The 20011-nt window shown below is 48.0% G+C and overlaps 4 protein-coding genes across 11 annotated transcripts in view; 1 reads left to right on the top strand and 3 right to left on the bottom strand.

Moving 5' to 3' along the window:
• The first annotated feature begins 439 nt into the window (after positions 1–439).
• Positions 440–1841, top strand: LOC6550623 (probable E3 ubiquitin-protein ligase makorin-1). Its single transcript, XM_026981934.1, has one exon. It carries the CDS (start codon positions 440–442, stop codon positions 1373–1375), a length of 936 nt encoding a protein of 311 aa, XP_026837735.1. The 3' UTR covers positions 1376–1841.
• A 46-nt stretch (positions 1842–1887) lies between these two features.
• On the bottom strand, positions 1888–2996 carry LOC6550622 (venom allergen 5). The gene is made up of 2 exons (XM_026981935.1): positions 2439–2996; positions 1888–2208 (listed from the first exon to the last, which is right to left on the bottom strand). The coding sequence occupies exons 1-2, from the start codon at positions 2954–2956 to the stop codon at positions 1962–1964; spliced, it is 765 nt and encodes a 254-aa protein (XP_026837736.1). The 5' UTR covers positions 2957–2996; the 3' UTR covers positions 1888–1961.
• Positions 2997–3990: 994 nt separating this feature from the next.
• On the bottom strand, positions 3991–5356 carry LOC6550737 (venom allergen 5). The gene is made up of 2 exons (XM_001978124.3): positions 4944–5356; positions 3991–4799 (listed from the first exon to the last, which is right to left on the bottom strand). Exons 1-2 carry the CDS (start codon positions 5058–5060, stop codon positions 4146–4148), a joined length of 771 nt encoding a protein of 256 aa, XP_001978160.1. The 5' UTR covers positions 5061–5356; the 3' UTR covers positions 3991–4145.
• A 2120-nt stretch (positions 5357–7476) lies between these two features.
• LOC6550736 (Ca(2+)/calmodulin-responsive adenylate cyclase) overlaps positions 7477–20011 on the bottom strand; it is a 31304-nt gene continuing 18769 nt past the window's right edge. For 2 of the 8 annotated variants that reach the window (XM_026981497.1, XM_001978123.3), the window contains 16 exons: positions 19251–19985; positions 19049–19176; positions 18485–18788; positions 18087–18386; positions 17667–17672; positions 16550–16780; positions 14858–15331; positions 14649–14788; positions 14468–14578; positions 14144–14384; positions 13589–13955; positions 13343–13517; positions 12274–13282; positions 10558–11696; positions 9496–10193; positions 7477–9438 (listed from right to left, as the gene is read on the bottom strand). In XM_026981497.1, coding sequence (XP_026837298.1) covers positions 9023–9438; positions 9496–10193; positions 10558–11696; positions 12274–13282; positions 13343–13517; positions 13589–13955; positions 14144–14384; positions 14468–14578; positions 14649–14788; positions 14858–15331; positions 16550–16780; positions 17667–17672; positions 18087–18386; positions 18485–18788; positions 19049–19176; positions 19251–19985 — 6474 coding nt within the window. In that variant the 3' untranslated portion in view covers positions 7477–9022. Of the gene's footprint in view, positions 9439–9495; positions 10194–10557; positions 11697–12273; positions 13283–13342; positions 13518–13588; positions 13956–14143; positions 14385–14467; positions 14579–14648; positions 14789–14857; positions 15332–16549; positions 16781–17666; positions 17673–18086; positions 18387–18484; positions 18789–19048; positions 19177–19250; positions 19986–20011 lie in introns of those variants that run through there. The other 6 variants (XM_026981498.1, XM_015155813.2, XM_015155814.2 and 3 more) reach the window with 6 other exon arrangements.

Below are 20011 nucleotides of genomic sequence, written 5' to 3'. Positions count from 1 at the left end.
ATTCATTTGTTTGGAATGTTTTTGAAATACTCCAATTTGATATTTTTAAAAACCGCGCAATTTGGGTGCGTAAAATTATTGTTTCTTCTTTTAGTTCCTCTTAAAGCTGATAAATACTCAACGTTTGCTACTATATTTCCAAATTTTAGTAATATATCCGTGTTTAACTAATGTGTTTTAGCTAACGAACATTAAAATAGAATGCCTTGTTCTTGGCGTCACTGATTTTGTTACTCAGTCACTTTGGCAACTCAGTCGCCATCGAATTTTATACCAATTTGAATAGTAGTTGCTATAAGATATTTCAGAAGGATAGTATTGCCGAGAAATCGTTCAAAGATTTTACACAAGAAAAGTATAATTTTTGTTTTTTTTTAAATTTTGCTACGCTTTTTGAAAACCACAAGTAGTTCTCAAGAACAGCTAGAGGATATCAATCATGTCGCATCGCCGTAGTCAAACAGTCTGTCGCTTCCATTTGCTTGGAACATGTCGCTTCGGCAATTTCTGTCGCTTCTCGCATGATGAGACACCAAATTCGTCCACTTCCGGCAATGACAGCACGCAGAGATCGGAGATCGCTGACGATATCGTGGAGGAGGAGCAGGAGCAGGAGCAGGAGCAGGAGCAGGAGCAGGAGCAGGGGCAGGAGCAGGCGCAGGGGCAGGAGCAGGTGGTGGCCAGCACCAGCAGCTACAGTCGGCAACAGATCTGGGCAAGTGCGCCGGTATTCGTGCCCAGGCGCAAGAGTATTCCTGCCGAGACGCCATCAGCGGGAGACCTCCAGGACATCTGTCCATACGGCGGCACCTGTATCTGGGGCAAAAAGTGCTCGTATCCGCTCCACATGGAGATCTGCAAGATGTGCGATCTGTACTGTCTCCACCCGAAGGATCAGAATCAGCGCCGTGAGCACAATCGTGAGTGCCTGGAGCAGCACGAGCAGGCGATGGAGCTATCCTTCGCAATAGCCAGATCCAAGGACAAGACCTGCGGCATTTGCTTCGATATCATCGTGGAGAAGAAGGGGCGTGAACGCCGCTTCGGCATCCTGTCCAAGTGCAAGCACACATTCTGCTTGAACTGCATTCGCACATGGCGGCGCCAGGTCGAGCAATTCGAGCCCACGGTGACGCGAGGTTGCCCCGAATGTCGCGTCTGCTCGGACTTCGTATGCCCCAGTGCCTATTGGGTGGACACCAAGGAGGAGAAGGAGAAGCTGCTCAGCGAGTATCGCACGGCGATGGGCGCCAAGGATTGCAAGTACTTCAGGATGGGCTTGGGCAAGTGTCCGTTTGGCAACAAGTGCTTCTACAAGCACTATCGCCAATATGGGATTAGCCAGACGAAATCGAAAAGCAGCGTATCAGAATAATGCCCATGCAATGCAAATATGATTGATGATGATATGGAATAGCATCCCTGGCGTGTGACCGATCCACTGGATTTCCATTGGAGCGATTTCCGGGTGACTCAAGCGATACACTCATTTCAAGGGAAACAGATGAGGATTAGGCAGCTTCTTTAGACGGCAGAGGGACAACGCTTCGTAAACTTGGTCGTGTCTTTGTCAGAGACAAATATGTATAACACTGAGCACAATATAGCTCCATGCATCCCCATTGAGACCAATATAGCACATTATATCCCAGTATGGCCGAATATTTAGATATACATAGATAGCAATATAGCCCATACAAAATTAAACCAAACCAGTAGTCGAGCACCAAATTTTGGTTTACATGGCTTTTCACTGGATGTTTCAAAAATTCTCCGTGCTTGCATACACCCAGCTACATTTAATACCAAAGGAAGATAATAAATCATCAGTTTAAAAAGGATTCTTGGCTTGCCCATTTGGTTTGCGTAAAACATGATGCATTTACAAAAAAATCGAGCTAAAAACATACTCTCAATATAATCTTTCGAAATAGCTTTAAATAGTTTTGAGCTCGCCAGATTTACCAGCTGTTGACATCGTACCACTCGGAGGGCGAGCAGAGGTTACCAAACTCGCCATTGGTGCCCGATCCGCATCCCTGCGCTCCCCAGTCGCAGCTGGAGTAGATCTGGCGGCCGATCATGTTGGTGGTGGCATAGTTGCATGCCACCAGCACCTGGTTCCATCCATCGCGATTGTACCGGGCAGCCGCGCAGCCCACGCGGGTGTTCCTCTCCGACATCATCACGGTGAAGTGGCCAATGGCACTGGGAGACAGGAGGAAGTTTCCATTATAAAGTATCAATTTGAAATTTAAAATGCTTGCAGTTGCATAGATGCATATCCATAACTATGTATATCACTCAAAACTAGTGAACCTAATGTAGAATACTGAAGAACTCTTGTTTTATGTGGATTCTAGTTCCTCATTGATATCTAGTTCCATCTCAACTCTTTTACAGCACAGAGAAAAAAAGGAAAAACAACGCGAACTTACGGTCCGTTGTATCCGGATGGGTAGCCGCCGGAAATGATGCCGGAGTTGGAGTTGTGCACCTCGTCGAACCACATCTGCACGCTGTTGTCCAGGATGTAGCCCATGTCGGGCAGGTCGCCGGAGTAGGCCTGCCAGGCGAGGTTCTGGCCGGAGTACTTGAAGGCGTCGGTGTTGTGGCAGCTATCGTGCACCATGTTGCACTGGCGGACATTCAGGGAGGCCAGGTAGGCGAGCTCATCATCCCATTCCATGGTGGCCATGCGGCAGGCGGCATTGTGATTGGGATCGTAGCCACCGGCAATGTAGTTCCTCTTGTCGTTGTGCGAGTGGACAAACACCCACTTGTAGTCATCGTTGATGTCGATCAGCTGGGCATCGCCGGGACAGCTGCTGTCCCACCAGTTGTTGTGCCCGCAGGCGATGTGGGAGCCACCATTGCAGATGTCCCACGAACAGTAGTCGGTGGCGTGGGCCAGGCCCAAGGCCACTACCAGGATGGCGAGCAGAGCGAGCTTCATGTTGCCTTCGTTGCGTCTAACACCCAATGGCGATCTATAGGTTGGATCGTTCGGCTGTGTGCTTATAAGGGGCAGATTGGAGCATTGCGGATCGGTAGACATGAATGGAGTGCAACTATAAATCACTCCATGCTCTTTCAGCCATTTTCCATTCAATCTAATCGCCAGTCTTTTATTTACGACAGACTGATTTAGTTCTGCCAAGTTCTGGCCAGTTCTCTTAACTCTAAAGTAATCAAATCAAATGTGAAAATATTCAAATATCCATTCGGTGTTTCAAACAAGCTATATATAGTTAGATCTAAAAATTTGGGACAAAAACTACGCTCAGCTATAAATTTCGACGTATACTTCAATAGAACTTTAGAAGTAACGGGTATCCGATAGTCGCGGCACTCCAGCGTTCTTACTTGCTGTGATTTTGATGCGGTGATTCCCTTTTGGGATAGGTCGCTTTCTCGTGCAGACTTCTTGACTGGTAAAATGATTGTTATCAAAACTCACTGAGTATCAATTTATTAGGCACTTCCTTAGTTGCATGTGCTCGTGCATAAGTTAACTATCAGGTTCAAAGCCTAGTGATAAGCTTAATTAGTGCTAAAAATATGGCACCATGTAAATAAATCCAACTGATTTATTAGCTCCATTAGTGTGTTTTCATTCTTTATCAAACTCATATAAACAGCCCTATCAGGAGTTAAAAACAAAGAAGCGAATATAATAAAGTATAAGCTCTCAAAACAAATAAATGAATAAAGACGAGAAAATACCGCGAACTGGAGTTTTTTTTATTAAAATATGCTTTCCAAGACTTCAGGTATTGTTTTTATCTTATCACATCATATACTACATTTCCCAGAAGAAGACCAAGACGAGCCTTCATCTGAAATCGAGTATCTTATCTTCCAAGAGACAAGAGATAAGCCCGTAGTATCTGAGCAGTTCCGCTGAAGTCCGCATCCAACTCATTAATAGGTACTCATATAATAGGTATTAATACACATGGACAAAATGTGCAATTAAAATTCTTGCAATTCATTTGCATTTGTATTGGTAACTCAAAAAGTGTACAATTAATCTATAACTGATTCGGATTAAATTATATCATGCCATTAACTTGGAGTTATAAGGACTGTGATAATGATGTCTTTGATTAGAGTATACTTTTGTTTAGCTTCTATTTATTGGATCAGTAGGACAGATTGTTTACGTTGTACTTCTCGTTGGCGCTGCACAGGTACTTGTACCTGGGATTGGTACCGGTGGTACATTTGCTGGCCGCCTTCGGGCACGAGCTGTACATCTTGATGCCCAGGACATTGGTGGCCGCATAGTTGCAGGCCAGCAGGAAGGCCTTGTAGGATTGTCCGGGCACCGAGTAGGTGGCCGCGGCACAACCCACTTCCGTATTCCGATCGGCCACGAGCACCGTGAAGTGACCAATGGCCGGGCCATTGTAGTTGGACGGATAGGCGTCGATGTAGGCCTGTTTGGTGTACACCGCCTCATCATACCACATGTCGACGCCCCACTCCAGATAGTGGGTCACATTCAGCGGATTGTAGTAGCCCATCCAGGCCAGATTCTGGCCAGACCAGTCGAAGGCATCCGTGTTGTGGCATCCGTCGTGTTTCATCTGGCAACTCTTCACGTTCAAACTGGCCAAGTAGGCCAGTTCATCGTTCCACTTGATCGTGGCCATCCGGCAGGCGGCACTCAGATTGGCATTCAGTCCTCCGGCGATGTGGTTGCGATACTCGTTCGTCCTGGCCACCAGTGCATTCTTCTCAGCGCTGGTCAGGGTCAACAGGGTGGCGTCACTGGGACAGCTAGAGGACCAGGCCTACGGATGAAAAGTGAAGAAATATATTCCCACGTATGTGTACATATTTAAATAACATTTTAGATATCACATTTATGTAAGGGAGCGTATAGTTCCAAGCCCGGCTTGAAAGTCACGTTAAGGATTATAGCCATGGTTAATCACCCCATTATTGCCGCATCCCAGATTCTTGGTGTTGCCGCAGCTCTTTTTGCAGTAGTCGGTGGCGGAGGCGATGCCGAGTGCCAGAGATAGGCTAAATATGATCGCGAAGTGGCGCATTTCTATTTCCCGGCCTGATTGCTAGCGATTCCCACAGCGCAACGGGCTTTTATGGTAATCGGTGTAGAGCAGTTTTTGCTTCTCTTTTTTATCACCATTTGATTAAATATTTACCGCCAGAGTGTCTCATTTGTGCCAGCCGAGTCTGCCGCCCCTCGTTGCTTGTTTTTCTTTTTGTAAGATAAAGTTGCTCCGATGTGTAATGATACCACCCACTCATTGCACCCGCAAAAGACGTCATGCGATCGGTGTGATGAAAACATGTTGCGGGAATCACCTGAATGTTCCTCTCCATGAGCTGAGTATCACTGATTGTTTGCAGAAGAGCACACGCAAAACAAAAACAGACGCTTCTTTGTGTTTTATCTGAATGATTACTTCAAAACAACTCGAAAAAATTAATTGGCTTTCATTGGGTTGTGGAAAATCCCATCTACTTAATGGTTGCAAAAGTATGTAGGAAATATAAAGCAAAGATTTCCTGACCTCAGTTAATAACATCTTAAATTTCTACCTTTTCCATATATTCCCACTTGCTTACTCTAATTTCTTTAACCTCAGTGTATCCCTAGTTCTCGACGTTTATACGGACATCCCAACGGACAGACGGACGAACGGACAGAAGCAACGGACAAGAAGAACGGACAGAAGCAGCTAAAGAAGAATATATATACTCTGTATGGTTGGTTCCCTCCTTCCACCTATTACATATGTTACATATGTATACGCTTTTACTGAGAGGAGTATAACAAAGTGCTTTGCAAATTGGCTCAAATGCAAATGTAGGAAATATGAAGTCAAGATTTCCTTACCTCAATTAATAAAATCTAATGTTGTTATGGAAATTGTTATGTGGAAAAAGTATATATTCCCATATAAGCTTGCTTAATCTAATTTCTTCAACTTCATTATATCCCCAGATCTCGACGTTCATACGGACATCCAAACGGACAGACGGACAGAAGCAACGATACAGTTAGAATATATATACTCTGTATGGTTGGTTCCCTCCCTCCACCTATTACATATATTCCCATATAAGCTTGCTTAATCTAATTTCTTCAACTTCAGTATATTCCTAGATCTCGAATTTCATACGGACAGACGGACGAACGGACAGAAGCAACGATACAGTTAGAATATATTTGTATACTCTGTATGGTTGGTTCCCTCCCTCCACCTATTACATATGTTCCATATGTATACGCTTTTACTGACACGGGTATAACAAAGTGCTTTGCAAATTGGCTCAAATGCAAATAAAGTTCTGTGCAGTAGGACATTTTCCACCACCATGCATTTGTTCTACCACTGCTTGGCTGTAAATATAAATACGGTACAGTGAATACACAAACAAAGAGTACGGCACGTGTCACGATGACCCTCCTCGCCAGATAAATGTTAGCCCAACTGCAGCTCAGGCAAAAGGCAGTAGATCAAGTGCGAAAGCCACTAGCCAAGACGGAAGTTGTTTACCCAGCTGCCCGGAACACTTAAGATGGCAAAACCAACGATTTTCCAATTTAGCCAGCAAAATATTGGCCTGAACTATTGGACCTTCGATTCAACCAGTTAACAATGAAATGTAATTTGGCAAATTGAAATGAAAATCTAATATTGGGTTAGACCTTTTCACTTTAGCTTCAAAATCTCCATAATTAGATGAAACAACTGCAGCAACATGTTCTTAACTCAAATATAAATATATCTTACCAGCAAACCCGTCAAATAATACACCAGTTTATATTTTTGTATATATATATATATATATATATATATATAATTTTTGACATATTTGATATGCTGACATTTTATGTATTTCTAGTAGGGTTTTCTCTTATTCAAACAGGCCTGTTCCGTTTCCCCAAATAAATTAAAAAAAAAAAGTCCTTTTGACCGCTTACAATTTTCACTTTTGAAATAATATCCATACACAAATAAATCAAAAAAAAAGATACGAATTGCAATGTATATCAGACCATTAAAAGCACATTTGTTTCAAATATTTGACAAGCAGATTTTTGACATTACAGGTGTCCGTTTAATGTTAACAATAATACAGTGCCTGTGTTATTAGCCAAGTCTTTGCAAAATGGTTAAGTGGATCAAGACTTCGATTTACTTGCGCACGGAATCGGGAACAGTCCTGCGCTGATACAATTTTTGCCAAATTGATAATTGCATTTATGAATCAAAATGAGTCGACAATTGGCCTTTGGATTAAGAATTCATTCCCGCTTTTAAGGCATTGTTAGCCACCATTATTTCGTGTAGATATAGACAGATGTCTGCCGTTGCATATATATAATATTCAATTCTTTACCATTTACTTTCTCTTAGTACAGAAAAATAAATATATACTTGCACGAGTCCAGCTTCCTGTCTCTGCCTCAGTGTACAATTTTACGAATGTGTGTATATATAGATATATTTATTCCAGCTGGTTCTCAGTTTCATTTATATGTACATATGCATTGTATGTATACTGATCTGCGCTATTGGTGTTTATATATTTGCATAAGAAGTTGATCTGTGGGCTGTTTGCAGTTCTTGCAGTAGCTGTGGTTGTTGCTTTCATTATATATTCGTGTAGTTTTGTTAATAATATATGGCGCTCCTAGGGCGACCTAATAAATTGCACACACAAAATATGGATTTGTTTGTTTACATCGATCATTTATCTTAGTTATCATTTGCACAGTTGTACGAGATTTTATTTCAGTTTCTTCATTTGCTTAGCGTTGGTTGTTTGTTTGTTTGTTTTTGGTTTTTGGTTTCGGTTATGGGGGTCGGGGCAACAATATCAAGAATATTTCCTTTGTCTCTGCATCTTAAATGTCTAGTAATTGTAAATCCTCTTCTATCATGTTCGAATATTCTATGTACAGATCTTACAAACGAATACACTGAAGTGTAGCATAGCAAATGAAATTTGACAATTGTGCAGCAGGCAACATGGTGGAGTCCACTTTAAGTGACTCCATCGAGCACTCGGGAACTTAAACTAAAAATTCGCAACATCATATATTTGGAATACAAAAGCTAAGTTTAAGCCAGTTTCTGTATTCTGTATTGTGTGGTTGAGCCCAAGAGTAGGCCACAAACATGTACATTTAGACGCTACAAAGACGCTTGGCGTGGCAACGGGCGCATTGGAGCTCGGAAAATGGAACCGGAAGGGAAAACAGGGATTTACGTATCTTCCACCAGGGTATTTTAATATGTATATACGAATTGGTGGATCTCAAGTGGTTTGGATTTCGATTTCAATTTGGAGTAGCAGTCTATGGGCAATGTTAGCCTTACAGTAATATCGAAAACATATTTATAACACTTTGTTTTATTTACAACATGTCATGCGTTGGTTGTGGCTTCGTATAATGGCCAAATCTTTGCTTATTCGATTAAAATATTACATAAACATATATTCATACACTAATAACATATGGGAGTGGTCAGGAGTCGCCTAACTGCGATCCCCCGCTAAGTCCTTAGGAGGACTACGCGCACGAAACGATGGATTCGTGGATTAGCATTGGATATCTCAAGTTGCGGCTAAATATCAAGTTCATTTTGCTTTTCGCGCGGCATAGTAACTGGAACGCTTAACTGGGCCAATTGGCGACGGGCTAACCAATGACTACGTGCTTACTTTCAATACATATAGATCTTCTTGCACATGCTGTATATATACCATATATATATGAGTTAATACCTGCTAGGCGTGATCTAGCCACAGTAAAGTAAACGGGCTTACATCTAGGGGTGCCTTCGAGCAGCATTAAGTGCCTCTGCTTCTATACATACATAAATATATATTTCGACATATGCATATCTGTCACCTATTCTAGATATAGTTTACTTTAGTTTAGGTATTGTAAATTATTAGACACCATTTGCGTATAGCAATAACAACGTTTGAGTGTTTAACGCTCCACCTGCTTCACACGAACTTTCAATCTTTACTCTCTCAACTCCTCGGCGGACTGAAACTGAACCGGAGCCAAATGCGATTGGGCTTGAGTCTGCTGCGGGTGCTGCTGCTGCTGCTGCTGCTGCTGTTGCTGCTGCTGCTGCTGCTGCTGTGCCGGCGATGAAGGCTGCCCGAATTTACTGGAGATCTTGTGCGAGGCATTGACAATGGCCAGCTCATGCTTGGAGTCCAGATCGCAGTCGTAGAGGCCGCTCAGCGAGTCCAGGCTGAGCAGGCGGGAGCTGGCCCGGCTGGACACCGAAGTGTCGTCCACGTCCGGCGCGTTATACAGCGAGTTAACGTCCGAGAGAGCGCCCTCGGCATCGGTGAGACCAGCTTCGTTCAGCAACGAGATGTTCTCCAGCCCGGGCTCATCCGTGATGTAGCCCGTGGACTCGGCTCCCCCTAGAAAGCAGAACATTAGTTATGCTTGGAGAAAATCGTAAGCAGCTTTGCTCTCACCTGTGGCTTCCTCACGGCAATCGTCATCCGACCACTCCGATTGGCTCTCCAACGGATTGGAGTCCATGGACTGGTGATTGAGATGGGTCGCTCCGTACTTTAGCTCGTCGTTTATCACATTGGCCTCCAGGCCGCGCATGCTGCCGTTGGTCAGCGGTGCCGCCTCCCGCCCGCCATTCCGGTGGTCCTCCTCTTCGTCGTCATCGTCGTCCTCCTCCTCCGGCTCGTTGTTGTGGTGATCACCAGCCTCTGTTGCAACCTCCGATCGCTTGTGATTGAGCTCGGACTTTTGTAGGCGCTTCTGTCGCACATCGCGGCCCACTTCGTCGTCCTCAAACTCCTCATCGGCCAGGTTGTCCTCGGTGTCGTCACGCTCCTCCTGCTCCTGCACATGGTTGTAGCGCTGCTGTTGCTGCTGCCTCTGTTGGTGGTGATGGTGGTGGTGATAGCGCTGGTGTCGCTGCTGCGACTGTGACTGCACCGCTCCATCCAGTCCGTCCAGACTCTCGTGGCTGTACTGCAGCTCCTTGGAGCGCGGTCGCTGGCGATGCGTCCTCTGTGGCTGCTGGTGATGCTGCCCGTGATGCGCATGGCTGCCATTGAGCTCCTTGGCCGTGTGCATCTCCAGCATGGCCAGCACATGCATCTGGTTGCGGTTCTCGTGCAGAATCTCGCAGGACTCCGTGTCCGAGGTTTGCCTGCAAGAGTCACATCGCTCGATTTGATAAGGTTTTCGAATATGCATAGTAGTATATCATTAGAGGGATCTAAGATTAAAAGTAACACTGGGCCACCCCCATACCGGTTATGAAAGCGGCGAACCTGCACCACATGACATGGAATGGAAGCTGTCGTCATGGTCAGTGATGGGATAACTAAAATAGGTACACTTTAAGATGCGTTGTACAGAAATCATTATCTTATGAAGAAAGTAAAAAGATAATCCCCTTACAAAAACACATTCCCTCCGGGATTAGGAATTTCTGATCGGGTTGAGGGACATCCAACTAAGTACATATGTCCTACCGAGTTCCGTCCCATCACTGGTCATGGTCTACTCACATTTGGCTGGACTCCGAGGGATTCTTGTTGCGCGTTATCTCCTTGATGGCTTCCAAGCCCACCGGATGCTTGGCGATCATAAAGCTATTACTGCCCAGCAGTTTGCCCCCGGCCAGGTGCTCGTGCTCCACGTGCTGCTGCTGCTCCGCCTTGTGGTGACTGCTGTTGTTGTTGCCACTGTTCGAGTTGCTGCCGCTGCCGCCGCTGAGATTGCCATTGCTGCTGCCGCTGCCACCGCTGCCATTGCCCACCGCCGATCCCGAACCTGATCCCGATCCGGAACAGCCGGCGCCATGTCCGTTCGCGGAGCTCAGCTTCCCGTTGCTGAGGGAGTAGCTCATCTCCCGGCTGCCATTGCTGGTCGTCTGGTCCGTGGTGGAGATGGCTCCAGCTGCCGTTGTCGCGGTCGCCAGGCAACGAGCTCGCGTGGATTCGTTGAGCAGACGCTGTAGCTCTCGCTCGAAGGGCGACTTGGTGGCGATGGCCGCACCCGCTCCCGCTCCCGCTCCCACTGCTGCCTTCTGGTAGTCGAAGCTGTTGCAGCTGTCGCCCTTGTGTTGCGTGTTGCTTGTCGTGTTGCTGTTGGTGTGATGGCCCTGACTCTCGGTGGTGGAGCTGAGCTCAAAGTCATGCAGATGGGCCATGTCGACGACCGGTGAGGTGGGATCCACCTGAATGTCGCAGGGGTAGAGCCATTGCAGCGGGTTGACCAGACCGCCGGCGGGCAGGTGGTAGCCATTGCGATGGTGCAGATGGCCGCCGTTGACCATGCGCGGCGAATCCTCGTCGCCTTCGCCCTCGCCCTCGGTGGTCTTCGAGTAGCTCTCATCCGAGCTGCTCATCGAGGGCGAGTGTGGACGTGAGCTGAGGTCGTCCGTCGAGGACATGTCCCGGCTCTCCTCCAGATCCGTCGGCAGCTTTGGCAGCGGCTTCATGTACGTCCTCAGCGCTGGCTTCGGCGGCAGCTGCGGCTGCTGCGAATACATGGCGTACTGCCGCTGCAAAGGATGTGGCTCCTGGGCGGGATGTGACTGCTGATCCTGCTGCTGCTGCTGCTGCTGCTGCTGCTGCGACAACATGGTGTGGGGAGAAGTGTAACGTGGTGGCTCGTACTTTGGCGCATGCTGCATGGGCATGATCTGGGGGCGTGGTTAGTCGGAGATGAGCAAGCGAGAGAGAGATAGATGTGCGCGGTCATGCAAAGAGTGGACATTGAGAGTTAGACACATGGTACACACAGATATAGATATAAGGAGTGGATTTGCGGGGCAATAGGTGGGCAAGCAACCAGAATAGACTGGCATGTTGAGTCAGGAGTTCCCTTATCACACTAATTATATGGTCACGATGAGTGCTAGGTATCCAAAACTTAGCTGACTTATATAGCTAATTAATTAGAACATCTAATTGCAATGCAAATGGTCAAATGGTTTCACATTAAATGCAAATATAAACCTGACCATCTTTGAGTTTTTAGGCCTTGTTCCTACTTCTCATGAATGCATACAAGTCTATTCTGGTGCTTGGAGATTAGTTACGAATGGGATGGGCATGGGTCTCGGCATCTCGGTTATTAGTTTCGGGTCGAAACAGGGCAGTTTCTGAGGCACTTGGAGGCTGGGAGGCTTGGAGGCTTGGAGGCTGGGACAAGGCGGTGCTGGCTGTTCAGAGGAGGATCTCCTTGCTCCAGAGCAGGTGTTCGGCGTCTTCACTCACCTTGGCTACCGGCGCGACGCTGCTGGCATGCAATAGCGGCTCGCTCTCCCGGCATTGGCCATAGCCCAGGCTGGTGAACGATGGCGGGTGCTGGCTCTGATTCAGATTCGAATGGAGGTGATGCGGTGGATGATGGCCATGCTGGTTTAAGGGCGGCACATACGTGCGCTCGCGATCTCGCCGTGGCATCATGAAGCAGTCGCCGCCGAGCACGCCAGCCCCCACACCCATTCCCATACCCATTCCCGATAGGTCGAGGCTGCCGTGATGCGGCGGCAGCTGCTCCATTTGCTGATGCCGGCCGCCGGAAGTCGGGTTCTCAATAATATTAAACTCGCGCAACATTACCGAAGGAACGGGCTGGTGCTGGTGCTGGTGCTGGAGCTGGAGCTGGTGGTGGAGTAGGATCTGGTGCTGCACTGGAACCGCCACTGCTGGCGGGAGTGGATGCTGGTGCGGGTGCTGGAACTGGAGTTGGTGGTGCTGGTGCTGGGGCTGGGGCTGGAGGGGAACCGCCACTGCAGCCGGCGGTGTCGTCGTTGCCACCATAAAGCCACCAGGCTGCTGCTGCTGCTGATGGTCTCCATTGTGCCCATTGCCATTCTCCCGGATATTGGGCAGACCGCCGTTGGCCATGAAGATTGGTTGCTTCTGCAGCTTGCTGTTCAAACGCTGCTGTTGCTGCTGGTGCAAGTGATGGAGCACCGGCGGCGGAGGAGCAGGCAGCGGCATTGGATCGAGCTGTTTGTGCTGATGCTGCAGCAGCAATTGCTGCTCCTCGCCGCCGTTGCCTGCGTACAGATGTCCGTTCTCCTTCTTGCTGTAGGTGTCGCTGTTGACGCGATTCTCCGGAAACTGCGACACCTTCATATAGTAGTCCGGCGCATGGAGACTCTGTGGCAGGGACATGGCATTGCGCACCTCTCCGTTCAGCGATTTGTTGCCGCTGTCACACAGGAAATAGGTGACCATGTCGCCTTTGCCCTTCACCTTGATGGTGCCGCGACAGCTGCAATGCAATTGAATCAGTTTATAATGCAATTTGGCAGCCTGATTATGTGACACTCACCGGAACTCAAAATGCGAGCCCACCAGGCTGTCGACCACCTCCTGCGTTACTTGCGAGTAGCCAGGCACTCCGGTGGAGTCCATGCGACTGGCCACGTTCACCGTATTGCCCCATATGTCATACTGCGGCTTTCGAGCTCCGATGACGCCCGCCACAACGGGTCCAATGTTGATGCCTACGAAGGATTCACAATCGAATTAGTTACAAATTGAAACTCAAATTATATTCCGCGATTTCTCTACGCACCCACGCGCAGCATGAAGTTGTTGTACGAGTGGCTGTTTATCTCTTGAAGTGAGTGCCGCATGGCCTTCACATACTCGATGAGCGCCGTCATGTGGCGCCGCACCGAGTTGGGATCGTTGGGCTGGATTTTGTACTCGGGTATGAGTCCCACGACGGCCATATAGGTGCTGCCAACGGTCTTGATCTTGTCAATGCCGCGGAAGCGATCCTCCTTGAGCAGCTCATCAAAGTCCGCGATAATCTCGTTGAGCAGACGGAGGCACTCAAGCCCCTGGTCGGAGCCGTCCATTTCCGTGTAAAACTCGTTGAAGTTCGGAACGCTGGCAAAGATGACGCCCACTTTGGCATAGCTCTGGTGGTAGAGCTCCTGCGCAAAAAAGATGAAAAGATCTCTGGTTAATTACTCTGGCTAATTTAACTTTCTTTCCACTCGTTCCCTTTAATCTTTCCAAATTTACGAGCTCCTATTAACCTTATTCCTTGTGCCCATGCACATATTAATCTCTCTAAATTTGTCATTGGGTCAATGGGGCAATTAGAGCAAGTAGTTCTCACCATGTTGTTGCGGAATTGCGCATCGAGAAAATGTGCAGCCACATGAGCGGGCAGCAAATTGTGCAGAATGCGCTTGTTGGACTCCTGCAGCACGTCCATCTCCTTCTTCTCCTGCGACGCCTGCAGCTGCCAGAGGAAGTCCAGCCGGGCAGTGCCCTCCACCAGCCGTCCGTGCACCAGAATGGCAATCATAAAGATGGCGATGCGGGCCAGCGAGATCAAGTGAAGTGGAATCGAGGCGCTGCACAGAAGAAACGAGGTCGTTCGATTAGTGGATTTATGGTTTAGTGGACTTGGCGACGGCCAAAATTAGCGTTGACCTACTTGACCCGGTTGTCGTAGCACTCGAAGATATTCTGATGCGATAGCTCTATGAACAGGCCATAGATGGTGCCCATGCCCAGCACCAGCAGCGATTTGAATATGATGGGCAGCCTGTGGACAATCAGGGTTTCGCATTAGCATCGTTCTGCCCACCGCCCAGCGATGACAATGATGCACTCACCTGAGGAACACCGATACAGATAGGAAGGCGAAGGCAGCCGATAGGGACACGTACTGGGGCAGCGAGCACTTGCGGTGCGAGTCGTTCTGGAAGGAGGTCGTCCCATTGCCGGAGCACGGATGATCCGAAACGCAGGTAAACTGTGTGGAAGGGGAACGGAAAAGGTTGGATTGCATTTCAGTATAATATCAGTGTCTATCTGTACATACCACATTCACTTGTCCCACGGAGTAGATGAGTATGACCGTGAAAATGGTGATGGCCATGCGCAGCGAGAAGCTCTCCGAGATGTCCCAGATGATCCACTTGAGCCGCACGGCGAGCAGGAGCATCAGGATGGCGCTCACCCAGATGAAGGCGAACAGAAAGAGCAGCAGCAGAATGAGAGTGCGCGGCAGAGCGGTCACCTGGAGTGCTGCACCGAGGATGAGCAGCAGCAGGGAGCAGCCCATGGCCGTGGTGAAGCCCAGATCGAAGTCCTTGTGATACTCGCGCTCCATGTCGCTCTGCCGGAAGCGCAGTGTCAGTCGGTCCACGTGCTCCGATTTGTCGCAGTCCACCGACCGGGCATTGATCGCCTGGGATAGGAATCGATTCACCCGATTGGTGGGCTGGTGGTGGGCGGCCACTGAGTGCCGCTTCCGGAATGGCCTCTTGAACTTGTCCGTCACCTTTGACTGGGACTGCGGTTACGGATGCGGTTGCGGTTGCGGTTGTGGTTGTGGTTGCGGTTGCCATTGCGATTTGCGATGTGCGGAATGGAACGGAAAGCCATGCAAGAGGGAGCAAGAAGTAGAGAGACAGATTCGTTAGTTGTGGTTGTGGTTCCCGGACGAGTTGTTCATTTTGCTGGATGGCTTGCACTTGGCACTTGAACTGGCTGCTTGAGTTGAAGATTCAAGAATTAAGTTTGTTGATTGAAAAGCTCTACGTGTGTGCACTAGACGACTGGGGTATGTGGCCGCCACTCACTACATGCTAACATGGCAACTGGTTGGCGGCGAGCGGAGCTGGGACATGGCACTAAGCATGCTGATGCTGGTCAAGACTCGCGGATGGACTCGAATCATGCACTCCGAGGCACGAGAATGGGCAATGATAATGGACAGCTGCAGCTGGCAATTGGCAAGCTCCTCGACGACACTGAACCAGAAATGAAACTTACATTTGCACATTTTGTTTCAACAAAAAATACAAAGTACCAATGTGTTTGTTAATATGTTGTAAATAATAATAATGGTAAATAACAAATATTTTAAATGAAGGGCTAAAAGTGAACTTAACTTGCCTTTGGCATGGAGTACTTATGGAATAATTCAAGAAAATTAAATCTGCTTCCTCATAAAAATTGATTGTATAGTTCCCTCGAGCGAGTACCTAAAATATGACTCATAGGTGGCGTTGTAATTATAATTATTAATCATAGTTCGTGCAAGATTTAGACGATGTGAGCTCGTGGTAAAAGCGAACCTCAGTGAATATTTCGTACCATTTTGGTCCAGTGTCAGGCAGCTTTAACAAGGCAAAGAGGAACATAGCGATGTGGGCTTGGGGATTTTTGCTTGGAAGCCCTCCCAGTCACAAAACTCGAAGAAGGCCAACGAAACACACATAACGAATGAACAAAGCACACTTATGAAGTAGTTACACAATTAACACAATTATAGAACGAATGCAAATGGACGAAACACAAACTGAAGGTCCCTTTAAAGGAGGTGAGCTCTCAAATATACCATAACCAATTGTAATGGCTATGCATTGAAGCACATACCGATGAAAACTCATTTCCTGCAAAAGGGACCTTTGAACGAACGAACGCAGGAACGATTTTGAACGATTGAACGGAAAGTATAGAATGTTTTTATTTTGTATATATTTTTTTTGGCTGCTGCTCTGCTCACTTTATTGCTCTTGTGATTGTGCCTATGAATGCGACTAATCGTACTCGCTGTAGAGTTGGGATTTGTGCCTACGGTCACTTGAACACCGCCCCCACCGGCCATACCACCGGAAACACAGCCACCACCACCGGAAATACCGCTGTCCACACCGCCGCCGCTGCCGACGACGCTGCCATAGCCCATGCCGTGCGGTGGCGGTGTTGCATGCAAGATCTTTTGCAGACGTATCACCTGGATCGGAGAAGTAGTATACACAGTTGTCATGTAAGTTCTTATATTTACATTTGCACAAAGTTATTGTTTTGTGTGTGTTTCTTATCACTAGGCGTAAATTAAACAGTAGCGAGGGGCGGAATTAATCATAGTAGAACGGTAAGTTGAGTTAGGATGGGAATCAAAACGATAACGATAGAAATTGGAGAAGAGGCGCATCAAGTGGAAATCAAAATCGAAATAATCGAAACGAAACTGAAGGGTTGCTGGCTGCATTTAAATAGCACTAATATATATACATATATATCATGTGTGAGTATGGAATTTAGTATAAAATCACTAGCGAAACTGAACCACCTATAAAATTGATCGTCCCTAAGGACGAAACTACTTTCCGAATTGCATCGCCTGCGAATTTATCGATTTAACCGATTGCTTGTGTTAGTTAAGTTGAAAACTTTGACAAATTTCCAATTCGTTTTACCAGTGCAATTCTAAATAATTTAAGTGTGTCCTTTGTGTTCCCGATGACAACAATTTAGATCAATTTACAAGTCCGAGGCGCAGATATGTATATATGTACATATATATATTCTACAATCAAACTACACACAACATCTACGCAAACGAGCCGTTAAACTACAATTGTTAGTTGAGACAGCATTACGAATTACAATTACCGATCTTGCTAAGCTAATAATACAATCTTATTTAATATAAAGGAGTAGATAAAGTTTTGTACAATGCGACTACGAAACGAAAAAGAGCCCACCAAATTAATCGATCGAGAAACTAAAAAGTAGAGGCCAGGGGAAAAAGCGCAACTGAGGCATAAGGGTTACTGGTTATCGGGTTTTCAACTGCTGGATATAGAAATACTTAGACATGGGTGAGGCAAACTTACCGCATCCTGAAAGAAAACGAAAGGAAACAAATCAAAGCAAGAAATGAAAAGGATTCTCGCCGTCTTGATGCTACCCGAGATCTATCTAACGAATCTTTGTGCATCCCTCGGCTACGGATACAAGGATACTAGTACGGAAAATAAAAGCACACCAAGCCACACCACCCGTTATCGGGGATCCGGTAACCAGTATCCGGAAACTTAATCCCTCAAAAACCACCCGGACATGCAGAAAACTCTGGAGCTACGACAAAATAAACAGAACAGAACCGAGCTACAGGAACACGCAACTTTCAACTTCCAACTTCCAACTTTGCAACTTCCAACTTCCAACTTTGCAACTTCTCCCACCTTGAAACTCCCGAGTCGGCGTTTGAGATTGGGGTCTTGCTGATCTTCGGAAAAAACAACACCACTTACCTTGCGCGATCCCTTCTCCGAAACCTGAACGCTTCCAGAGTTCGCGTCGCAGGTGCTGCCCCGTGCCACGCCTACACCTCCTCCGACGCCTCCTCCTCCTGCTCCGCCGACTGCAAGTCCGCCCCCCAAGGCGCTGGCCGCCGAGGGGAAGGATCCGGTGGCTATGTTGGAGAACGGCACCGGCTCCGAGAACTTGATCGTGTGCAGCAGCTGCATGACCACGTTGGACACGTTCCTGAACGACAACTTCCGCCGACTGCCGATCGCCGAGCGAACGCCCAGCGTGTTGAGCATCAGTGGCTGCGAAAGATGCGGACAGATTAGGCGAATCCACGCAAAGAAATTGGCATTGTATTGCAATAAACCACACGCTTTATCACAACAAACACTTTGCTCACCTTGCGTCGATGTGGCGGCGGAACGATGAAGAACGTGTCCACACCATGGTCGCGTAGGTACGAGGAGCGTTCGTCCCCGTGGCCAGCCTCCACCTCGTATTCGCCGGACAAGGAGTCCAGGGTGGCGCGGGTCACGTGCACCCGACCCGGCTCACCGCCGGACTCCATATGATTGGCCAGGGTCACGTCGTTCGACCACACGTCGAACTGCCACTTGCGGAGCCCCAGGACGCCGCAGAGCACCCGGCCCGTGTGGATGCCCACGCGCATGTTCAGGATGACGTCGGTGGCCTCCACCACGGTGCTGAAAACACGAAGGAAGGGAACTCGCATGAGATTACAATTGAAGTGCAACGCAGCAGCAATGCGAAGGTGCATTAATTAATTGTGGCATGACCAACAGGGCTTAAAGCAAATGACACAACGAACCAAAGGTTTGGACAATACACTTCTATGTACATCAAACAGGTTTTAAAACTAGTGACGCAGGTGATTGCTTATCAGTGACGGCGTTTTCTCAATTTATTTATCAATTAAGACTCTGTTTTCTGCACGGATACTCACGCAATGGCATCGATCATATCGAGTCCCATTTCCACGGCGCACTTGGCGTGATCCTTGCGTGGTTCTGGCAAGCCGGAGACGCAATAGTAGCAATCGCCCAGGATCTTAATACGCAGACAGTGGTTATCCTGTGGGCAAAGTACAGGGAACAAATTACAATTAAGTCTGGCAATGGTATTATCGTAGGATTGACCCAACTTACGTGGGCCAGCTGGTCGAAGCGGCCGAAGAGCTCGTTGAGCAGGCGGACCAGCTCCTGGGCACTGCACTGCGAGGAGAGCACCGTGAATCCGACGATGTCCGCGAAGAGGATGCTCACGTTCTCGTGCTTCTGGATGTAGATGCGATGGAACTGCCCAGCCACCGGCGACAGGATGTCGTTCTTCATCTGCATGGCCACGTGCTGCGGCAGCACCGATAGCAACAGTCGCTCCAGCTTCTCGTTCTCATCCTGGATCTCCAGCCGGGATGCGATGCAGTTGCGCGTGTCGAGGAAGGTGCGTCGCTGAGCCCGCTCCATCATGATGTTCACCACCAGGCCGGCCACATTCACACCAATGAAGATGACTATGTTGGCAATCAACTGGTTATACTCCAAGTAGCGCAGCGCATCCGTGAATATCTTGTAGACCGTCAGGCTTATGTGCACCGAGGGCAGGGCGATGCCAAAGGCCACCGCCTCCCAGATCTGCAGCGGCATCATGGCATAGGCCAGGAAGACGACAAACACGATCTGCCAGACGCCCTCGGCCATCACCTCCTTGGTGTCCACCGGGAACACGCTGCCCAGTGTGGGCATCGACACCACGCAGATGCTGGCCGTGAATAGCAGGATTCCGTAGCACAATGTGGGCAGGTGGTGGTCCTTGATCACGGAGCACTGCAGCAGCACCAGCACCACGGCGAACAGTCCGCACACGATCGCATTGAAGACGTTCTATTGGGAGTGGCCAGAAACACGTT

This window comes from Drosophila erecta, unplaced genomic scaffold, assembly GCF_003286155.1.
Source record: "Drosophila erecta strain 14021-0224.00,06,07 unplaced genomic scaffold, DereRS2 tig00000126-arrow-pilon, whole genome shotgun sequence".
Classification (NCBI taxonomy): domain Eukaryota; kingdom Metazoa; phylum Arthropoda; class Insecta; order Diptera; family Drosophilidae; genus Drosophila; species Drosophila erecta.
Note: the sequence above shows the minus strand (reverse complement) of the source record. Positions and strands in the feature narration are given on the sequence as shown.

Coding starts and splice junctions, on each gene's coding strand:
- LOC6550622 (XM_026981935.1), bottom strand. CDS start 2,956: ATGAAGCTCGCTCTGCTCGCCATCCTGGTAGTGGCCTTGGGCCTGGCC. Junction 2,209..2,438: donor CCATCCGGATACAACGGACC/GTAAGTTCGCGT, acceptor CCTGTCTCCCAG/TGCCATTGGCCACTTCACCG.
- LOC6550623 (XM_026981934.1), top strand. CDS start 440: ATGTCGCATCGCCGTAGTCAAACAGTCTGTCGCTTCCATTTGCTTGGA.
- LOC6550737 (XM_001978124.3), bottom strand. CDS start 5,060: ATGCGCCACTTCGCGATCATATTTAGCCTATCTCTGGCACTCGGCATC. Junction 4,800..4,943: donor TGGGATGCGGCAATAATGGG/GTGATTAACCAT, acceptor TTTCATCCGTAG/GCCTGGTCCTCTAGCTGTCC.